Genomic DNA, 9900 nt, shown 5'->3' with positions numbered 1-9900 from the left:
ACAATTTTAGAAGCAAGAAAAAGTGCAATTATATCCTTTTAAACCATCATACCGATAAACACAATACTAGTTCGTCTGCCATAATTACAAAGCAAGAAACACAAACATTTCTTCAAAATAAGAACCTAAACATCAACCCTACCAATAACATCCAAACTTCAGACCAAATCCATCTTGTCACCACCATCATTAACACATTTTCAACATCATCTCAGGAACACAGAAATAACATCACCAAGAACAACAAAAGAGAGAATTGCTACAAAACAAGACTTACCATTACCCATCAAAAATTTAAGATACCTGGAAGTAAGCATCGAGAAAGCCATTGTGTTAAAACCTTGCTTATCATCTTCAGAATTTTTTCAAACCCTGAAAATTTGGATGCATTCGACGCTTCTGACGAAGATCTTAGTAGTCCTCATCATCATAACTCCAATCTTCATCTTCTTCATACCTCTCGCTGCAGCTGCTTCCAGAAGATGCTGGAGAAGTATCACTCTCTCCAGATGACGACTCATCCTCATCATTGCTCTCATCCTCTTCACTTTCTCTGGAGACATCGGGAAGATCATCATCAGTTGTACTGGAATCATCAACAGGAGCAGCTCTGGGTTCAATCCTCACAAGTGGCTGTCTTTCAACTTTGGGCTCACCTTCCTGCATGGTTCTTGCAAAAATCTTTGGATTTGCTCTTTCAAACTCGAACCGCCTTCGCAACCTCCATTCTTCATACCTCTCCATTATTCGTCTATCCTCAACAACATCAGATCCTTCATCACTGGTGTTTATCTCCTCCAAATGATATTCATACCGTGCAGCAGAACTTGCTTCCGAATCGCTCTCAGTTGCACTACCATATCTTGGTCCTTTCTGATATTTCTCTGACCTTTCCTCCATATTTCTATCTGATCTCTCCAAATGCTTCGGAAACCAAGCAACATATAACGATTCTGTCTCTTCCTCTTCCCTCTTCTTCTTTTCATCCTCCTCTCTCTGAGGATCAGCACTTTCATTGGCACGTCTATTTATCTCCCGTTGAACCTCATCTCTCAACCTTTGTAATTCTTCCATCTCTAAGGAAAACGCAAGGTTTTTGGCTCGATTGTATTGGTCTAAGCCCACAGGATTCGCCGGAATGGAGGCACTGGAACTTGTCATTTCTTACCAAAACCTCTCTTAATCCTCCTCTTTCTAGTAAATTTGTTAATGGTTATGTTAACCTCACCCAAAACCTCATTTTTAAAGGAAAATTTTCTTTCATTAACTGCCATTTATGGCGCTTAGTTAACTATCATGTCGCTTTTTTCTCTACGCCCATTCAAAGCCATGCGTACCCCATTCACTCTAATAAACATCATTACCCTATCGAGACCTATTTTCAACACCTAATCTTCATTACTACCATTACTCCCCTTGGAACTGCTATTAAGGGAGGCTTTGGTAGGTCACCAAACTTTGGAATTTCTTTTTGGGGTCTAATTGAAATTTTATGTTTTATGCAGACTAGAAGAATGCAGCACCAGTGGAGAGGCACCATTGCAGTTTGGGGCATGTCAGGCAGATGCGTTATGAGCTCAACTATTAAGCCAAACCACTCAATGAACCCTCTAAAACCACCCCAAAACCTTTCAACCCAACAAAATTTTCCCTCCTTTTTTTTACCATTATTACATTTGGATGTTTGCATCATCATATACACGTCAGCCCAAAAGAAGACAAACCTGATAAATATCCAACAACCTCAAACTACGTCATGCACCCCCAACAATGTATTATTGGATCTGTCCATATATGGTCTTCTCTCCACAATACTCACGAGAATACCTCAACTCAACTACTGCCCATAAAGCAAGGATACGAAAGTGACATTCCATATGTTAACAATCCTCCCCAAAGCATGTGTTGTAGTACAACTACAACTACATTACACCAATTTTCTCCTGAAAGATTTTCAGTCCGTAGTCAAAAATTTTCCCATTCATTTTTTAAGGTTCAAATTCATAAACAAACAAACCCCTTATATCTCTCCTTCATCCATATTGTCTGTAACGAATATCAGAACAGTACCAACAAGAGATTCTTTTCTCTACAACTGTATTTTATATTAGTTACTTGGAAATCTAATCTCAATCAATCCATATTCATATATATCCAACTCTCTTACAGGATGGAAAGCCCTTCTTCCTCTGAGAATACCCACACTCTAAACCAAGAAATTCAAACCCTTTCTACTCAAATGTCTGAGAAATTAACCTTACCAACTTCACTTGCTAAACCGGTCTTAATTGATAAAAAAGTGGTTCTAGCTGAAACAGACACCAATTGGAAATGGTGTATGGCAGGGTATGTTTGCTGTGAAACTTTGATCCCAACCACTTCAATAAGGTTCTATATTTGCAATAATTGGCCTTTAGCTCAACAACCTACTATAACTACCTTCAATGGTCAACGAAACAAAGTCCTTATCCGTTACTTATCTGAAGAGGATTTCAACAGAATCTATTCTCAAAAACCTTGGTTCGTCTGTGGCTATCTGATGGTGTTAAAAGTTGTTCTTGTTGAAGGCTGGCTTCCAAATCACCAACTCATATTTGATGAAGAAATCATGTGGTTCATCTTATGCAAAATCCCTAATGAATGCACGGAATTTGAAGATCTTCAAAAACTCACTCTCAGTATGGGGGAACTAATTGAAGCCCAAAATCCTTTTGGTGAACATCCATTTAAGAAGAATGTCAAAGTGTGCATTAGAATCTCAGTTCAGAAGGCCTTACCAACAGGTATCCCTCTCTTCACAAGTGGAACAAGTGAACCCTTTCTAGTTGAATGTAGACACATCAAGGTTCCAAGGTATTTCTGAACCTCCTGTCGCGTCCTTGATTACAAAGATCAGAACTGCCCTGCTTGGAAACTTAAGCTGGAAAAATCAAAGAAATTGAAAACTCCTGCGGTAGTTATACTCTCCCGGTTGTTTCAAAGTTAATGATGCCTGCTACTATCAAGCAAGTCGACCCTTCCTCAGAAGTCATCACTGATACCATTATGCAACAATCGGAGATAATACCAGAAACACAAATTGAATCGACTGCTATTGAAGTGGGCAACAAAGGAAAAGCTGCAGCTATGGATCAAAGAATGGAAAATACTATCCAAAAGAGCTTATCAAACACTTTTCAAATGAGGCCCTTTATTAATAGATCCACTACTCTGAAGATCTTTGATGTTGGTCATGTACAAAAACATTTGACCCGGTTGGAAAATGGCTTGCCAATTGTTTTAAAGCAAGTTACTACTCAAAATGTTACAATTGTTGCTTCTATCTCTGGATCAGAGTCAACTCCCAGTGGTCCGATTCGTACCTCTAACTCCTCAAGAAGATTCAAAACTGCTGCTCTGCCAAATACCAGTCCAATCATCACCAGAGGAACAACCAATATTGCTGAACAAGATGCTCTAGAAAACCTCAAAAGGAAGATTAACCCCAGAGCTGATTTACGTAAACGAACAAGAGCTAATTCAAGTGTGGATAGTATAGTGGTTATCCCTGAAGAACAAACTTCTACTGAACCTGACTATGCTCAGCTCTGTCCTCCTATCACTAAACTTGAAGAACTATCAGCCATTGATCTTTCTACTTGCTCGTTCAATACCCAACCAGTATTTAACTCTTTTGGGAGCACAATGTACCTTCTAACAATTCTCCAAGCAACAATGGCGTCTGCAATAATTCTCCTCTCACTGCTGCTAGTTCCAGTATCGATTCCTCCCAATTTGACCCTCAAAGTGGTGACGGTACCAATGCCTCTCTTGGTGGTGGATCTGACTCTACAACTCAGGTAAATCAACCCCTTCCTTCTCTTCCAATTGACACTTCTCATAATACCATAAATCAATTTCCTATCAATAATATCAACATGATCTCTTGGAACCTTAGGGGCTTTGGTAAAAAATATGCTAATAAGGAGCTTAGTCTTCTATGTAAGAATGTCAACCCAGATATTATCTTCCTCTCTGAGAACAAAATGAACAAAGACATGGCAGCTAGGAAACTAAGAAATATGGGATTTCCCTGTACCTTTAATGTTCCAAGTGTTGGGAAAAGTGGTGGTCTTGCCCTTGCTTGGAAAAAGGAAGTACACCTCAACATTATTTCATCCAGTCAGAGGGGCATCTATGTTACTACTACTGATATAATCCATTCTAAGACCTTTCATATTCATTTTATGTATGGTGAGCCTAACGGTAGTCTAAGACAAGCCTTTTGGGAACATCAATGTAAACAGATAAATGCCCCTTTAGATGAACATGTTTTCTTTATAGGATACTTTAATGCCCTCTTAGGTACTGAAGATAAAAATGGTGGCCTAGAAGTGGATGACCCTGATTTTGAAAATCTTAGGAATTTTTGTTCTGTATTTAATCTCCATGATCCTGGTTTTCCTGGACCAAGATTTATTTGGTCTAATATGCAACAAGGTCCTGATTTGATTCTTGAAAGATTAGATAGATGTCTTATTAATCAAACTGCTGAAGATCTTTTTCCTAAACTTTGTGTCAACAACCTTCCTAGGGATTCTTCTGACTATTGTCCCATGCATATAGGGTTTAACTATGAGGATATTAGTATGCCTAGACCTTTTCACTTTATGGCCATGTGGATAGAGGATCCTACTTGCAGAGATATTATAGCTAATACTTGGTCTGTTAATGTGGTAGGTTCCCCTGCCTACAAACTTAAATCTAAGCTCTTAAGCACCAAGAAAGGCCTAAGAGATTGGAATAAGTCTTCTTTTGGTAATATACAGACTAATATATCAACCATTAGAAAAGAATTAGCAGACCTTCAAACTTTTAATCCTACTGATACTAGTAATACTTCTAGACTGAAAGCCAGGTTGGAATATTTGTACAACCTGGAGGAGTTATATTGGAAGGACAAATCTAGAGAAGTCTGGCTTTTGGAAGGTGATAGAAATTCACCATATTTTCATAGAGTAACTCTCTTTAGAAGAAAAAGGAATGCTATTAGCTGGATAAAGAACTCCTTGAACACTATTCTAACTGATAGAGATAGTATTGGAGATTCTTTCATAGATTACTTCAAAAATCTTTATTCCACCCATCCTCAGCAATTTCAAGATGAAATTCCTGCTGATCTTCCTGTTAAGTTCTCTGATGAAGATAATGCATCCTTAAATATGCCTCTGACTCCAGAGGAAATTAAGAATGTTGTCTTCCAAATGTGTGTGTGTGGGGGTGGGGGGGGGGGGGGGGGGGGGGGGGGGGGGGGGGGGGGGGGGGGGGGGGGGGGGGGGGTTTTGATGGTGGCTCCTGTCCTGATGGTTTTACATGCCTTTTTTATCAAAAGCATTGGGACATTGTGGGGGAAGCTGTTGTTGATATGACTCAAACCTGCTTTAGAACTGGTAACATTTCCAAGGTTTTTAATCATACCAACATAGCTCTCACCCCAAAAGTCCCTCTTGCTGAATTGATTACCCAGTATAGGCCTGTTGGCCTATGTAATTTTATTTATAAAATTCTTTCAAAAACTCTAGCTAATAGACTGAAACCTTTTATGAACAATATTATTTCCCAAAACCAAAGTGCTTTTATCCCTAAGAGGAGTATCTCTGTTAACATTTTGCTTGTTAATGAGGCCATATATGCTGTCAATCATAATGATAAAGTTGAGGGCATAGCTTCCATCAAACTTGACATGCCTAAGGCCTATGGTAAGCTTGAGTGGGATTTTATTGAGAAAGTCTTAACGAAAATGGGTATGTCTAATCATTGGGTTAAACTGATAAACCAGTGTGTCTCCACTGTGTCTTATTCTGTCCTTCTTAATGGTAGCCCTACAGGTTTCTTCCAACCTGAAAGAGGTCTAAGACAGGGAGACCCTCTATCTCCCTATCTTTACATCATTTGTTCTGAAGCCCTATCTTCTTACATTAATAGCCTCCAAAAAAAAAGGTACTTTAGAAGGCATAAGAGTCTGTAAAGAGGCTCCTGAAATGACCCATCTTCTGTTTGATGATGATTCTCTTTTGTTTTCAAAAGCTACTGAAAAAAACTTTCATGTCATAAAAGACTATCTTCAAAAATACTGCCTTGCTTCTGGACAAGAAATCAATTTTGAAAAATCTGGTATTTTGTTTAGTAGGAAGATTCCTGAACACAGGAAAGCCATTTTGGCCAATATTTTAGATATCCAAAGCAGGGATTTAGGAGAAAAATATCTTGGAACACCCACTGTTTTCCAAGATTCAAAAATCCAGACACATATGGGTATTCTCCAAGCCATTGATGCCGGGATCTCTATCTGGCTTCACAAGCTCTTATCCCCAAGCTGCTAGAACCACTCTGATCAAGCACATTGGTCAAGTTATCCCTCTTTTTCAAATGGGAGACTTTCTTATCCCTAAACACCTTTGTAAACAGATGGACTCTCACCTCTGTAAATTCTGGTGGGGTGAAACTTTAGACCCCAAGGATAGAAAGTTGCACCTTCTAGGCTAGGACATTTTATGTTCCCCTAAAGCTGAATGGGGTTTGGGGTTCAGGAAGGATGAGTTAAACAACCTAGCTATGCTTTCTAGGAATGCCTGGAGAATCCTGAAAAATCCAAACTGTCTTCTGGCCACTGTTCTTAAAGCCAAATATTTTCCCAAAACTGATTTTTTGAATGCTAAGTGTACTGCTAAGTATTCTTGGACTTGGAAGTGCATGCATGCTATTAAGGAGCTTATAAAACCTTTTATTTCTTGGATTGTTGGGGATGGTCAATTTATTGACCCATGGTGTGACAAATGGATTCCCTCTCAGGGTTCTGCCATACCCAACCCTCTTGTTCCTCCTGATCCTAGTATTAAAGTTGCTTATTTCATTGATTCCCAATCCAGAAGTTGGGATGTGTCTAGACTAAACACCCATTTTGATAATGCTTTTGTTCAGAAGATTATCTCCATTCCCTTAAGCCAGCTTTGTACTCCTGATAGGAGGGCTTGGGATCTTTCAAAGAATGGCAAATTTTCTTCTAAATCTGCCTACTTGGGGCTCAAAGGCCTTAGGCCTTCCCCTTGTAAAAATCTTTGGAAGTGCATTTGGAAAGTTAAAGTTCCTTACATAATTCAGGTCTTTTTATGGAGAGCAGCTAGAAATGCTTTGCCCTCCAGAAATATTCTCCATACTAGAATGCCTATGCATAGTGTGGGTTGTCCTAGGTGTTCTGACCCTCAGGAAACTATTATGCATGCTTTGGTCACTTGCCCCTTTGCTAGTAGAGTTTGGTTCATTTCTGATTTCAACATTAATACTCAATTTTTTCAGAATAAATCTTTTTTAGATTGGCTTCTTTTCTGGTTAACTGACCATGAATCTAAATTGTCTGAGGATAATCAATGTCTCTTTGTGGCTATCTTATTGTCTCTTTGGACCAGTAGAAACAACTTCATTTTCCAAGGCATTAGAGAAAACTTCACTGTTGTCCTAGCTAGAGCTATGCTCCTCACTAGGAATTCTAGAAATCCTAGTTTGCCTACTCCCTCCACCATACATCCTAGTTTGCCTACTCCCTCCACCATACATGTCAGTATTAGTGGTAAATGGATGCGTCATTCTTTTGGTTGGATTAAATGCAATACTGATGGCGCCTTTGATGATATCTCTGGAGCTAATGGTGCAGGGTATGTGATGCGTGATTTCTCAAGAAAAGCAACCTTTTGTGCCTCCTTAGTCTTTGATGTTCATTCTGCTGAAGAAGCTGAAGCAAGGGCCATCTGGGCAGTTCTAAAGAAAGCTGTGGAACAACATCTCTCTCTCACATCATTGTAGAAAGTGACGCAAAAGCTCTCATCGATCAATTTTCAGCTGGGAATTTCAATGGAGACCCTAGAACGGATGCTATCTTTAAAGACATTCTCTTTTTTTCTTCCAAATTATCTGCTTGTATCTTTAGTTTTCAGCCTAGAAGTTGTAATCTGTAGCTCATGAGCTTGCTCAATGGGCAAAACAAAACATGCCTCCATGTAATGATCTAAACTCCCTGTTTGGATCCTTCCAACAGTTGAGGAGGACCATTAGCCTTTTTAAAACTTGCAAAATCCACAATTTCAATGATTCAATGCATTTGAAATAATTATCTAAGCCTATATCATACTATACAGATCACAGACTAATAGGTACATCGATAAAATGATACAATTAGATAGCTGTTTCACAAAATTGGATGCGATCTTGCTAGGCAGGACCCGTGCGGGATCCATGATCCGAGGGTAGGGGTATTAGAATGCATTCTATCATTTTCAAAAGATAACTCTAATCACGAACCAGATTTTTAAGAGCAGCGTAACAATTTTTCCAAGCTGGGGGGAACGTTGATCTGGAGCTAGTTGCAATATGTCGTTTATTTTTGGTAGGCATAGATCGGCCACTTGTTTCTTGATTTGTTGTTTTCAGGTTTTAGTTCCACGTTTTTCTCAACAGTGTAAAATGGGTTGACCGAGTTAATTGGCTGGGCAGCTATTTGCTCAACGTATTCGAAGAAATGGTGCCGTATATGTAGCACAGAAATAGCACCCGCCAACCCTAGCCGTCACATACATCAATATAGAAGAGAGGCAGAGAGAAGCCATTTCCATTTTCCATCCCCATTTTCGTCCCAAGAATCGTGGGGTCTATAGGGTTAGTTATAACAAAACTCGTCGTGCTGTGAGTGAGTAAGCAGTTTTATAACTCCTTAAGAAGTGGAACAGACTGCAATTGCGTAGTTTCGGTTCTAAATTCTCTTTCTTTATCATCACAGATTTTACTATATATAATTTACTAGTAGTAATCAAATTTTCAAGCTTCTCATCCTTTTTTTCTCCCTAAGAACACATGGATTCTACTATGAAGATCACTATCAATGCTTCCTTCGTATTGTTTCTTACACTCTTGGTTTTCCTGCTACAACTCTTGTTAGTTCAATCTTCTGCCGATTTTGAAGTTGGAGATGATAAGGGTTGGGTTGTTCCCGACTCTAAGAATGATGATAAATATAATCAGTGGGCTTCCAAAAACCGCTTTCAAATCAATGATACCATCCGTAAGTTCATTTAATCGATCAATGCATATAAGGTTAATTATTTTACTTCTTCCTATGCATGATTCACGAGTATTACAACTAGCTCATTTATTATGTGTTTTTGTGTTATTTTGTATGTAATTATCAGGTTTTAAATACAAAAAGGATTCAGTATTGGTGGTGACAGATTCAGAGTATGAAAAATGTAGATCAGCACATCCAATATTCTTCTCAAATAATGGCGACACTATTTACAAATTTGAACGTTCAGGATTATTTTATTTCATTAGTGGTGTTGCTGGACATTGTGAAAGAGGTCAGAAGATGATTATCAAAGTATTAGAGAATGAAACTCCACCACCATCGGGAAATACTACCGACACTCCTTCTGATCATAGTGGTGCTGTTAATCCAATGATTCAGATTTCGTCATCTTATTTCTTTGTTGTTATTGTTATCTCAATATTCCTACTTGCTTAGTTAGTTTTAGTTTTAGTTTTAGTTTTGAATAATTAGTTTCAGTGGAGGGTTAGATATTAGTGATTATTTATCATGTTAAGGGTTTCATTAAGGTTTTATTCATTTTATCTTTATGTTAGAGAATTGTTGGGGTAATTAATACACCATTGATCAAGTTCTTAATTTGGCTGATTCTATGTTCTTGTTGTTTGTTGCTGTTTTTGTTTTTTGTGTGCTTTTAGATCACTAGGGAGTTATTATTAGAAGAAAACATAAATGGGTATTCTTGGTGATTTGTGAATATGCATGTAGCATAAGATATCTCAGTGAAGAATCTAGCAAAGGAAGAAGAAGATTGATTTCTCTTTGCT

The 9900-nt window shown here is 38.4% G+C and overlaps 1 protein-coding gene across 1 annotated transcript; it reads left to right on the top strand.

Annotated features, from left to right (window-relative positions):
* Positions 1-8846: 8846 nt before the first annotated feature.
* On the top strand, positions 8847-9673 carry LOC113293156 (mavicyanin-like). The gene is made up of 2 exons (XM_026541892.1): positions 8847-9091; positions 9219-9673. Exons 1-2 carry the CDS (start codon positions 8884-8886, stop codon positions 9548-9550), a joined length of 540 nt encoding a protein of 179 aa, XP_026397677.1. The 5' UTR covers positions 8847-8883; the 3' UTR covers positions 9551-9673.
* Positions 9674-9900: the final 227 nt, after the last annotated feature.

The sequence above is a fragment of the Papaver somniferum genome, chromosome 7 (genome assembly GCF_003573695.1).
Source record: "Papaver somniferum cultivar HN1 chromosome 7, ASM357369v1, whole genome shotgun sequence".
Taxonomy (NCBI): Eukaryota; Viridiplantae; Streptophyta; class Magnoliopsida; order Ranunculales; family Papaveraceae; genus Papaver; species Papaver somniferum.
Note: the sequence above shows the minus strand (reverse complement) of the source record. Positions and strands in the feature narration are given on the sequence as shown.

Bases quoted from the DNA above. Each gene is read 5' to 3' on its own strand.
- LOC113293156 (XM_026541892.1), top strand. From the start codon at position 8,884: ATGGATTCTACTATGAAGATCACTATCAATGCTTCCTTCGTATTGTTT. The intron at 9,092-9,218 runs GTAAGTTCATTT...TGTAATTATCAG, and splicing joins TCAAATCAATGATACCATCC to GTTTTAAATACAAAAAGGAT.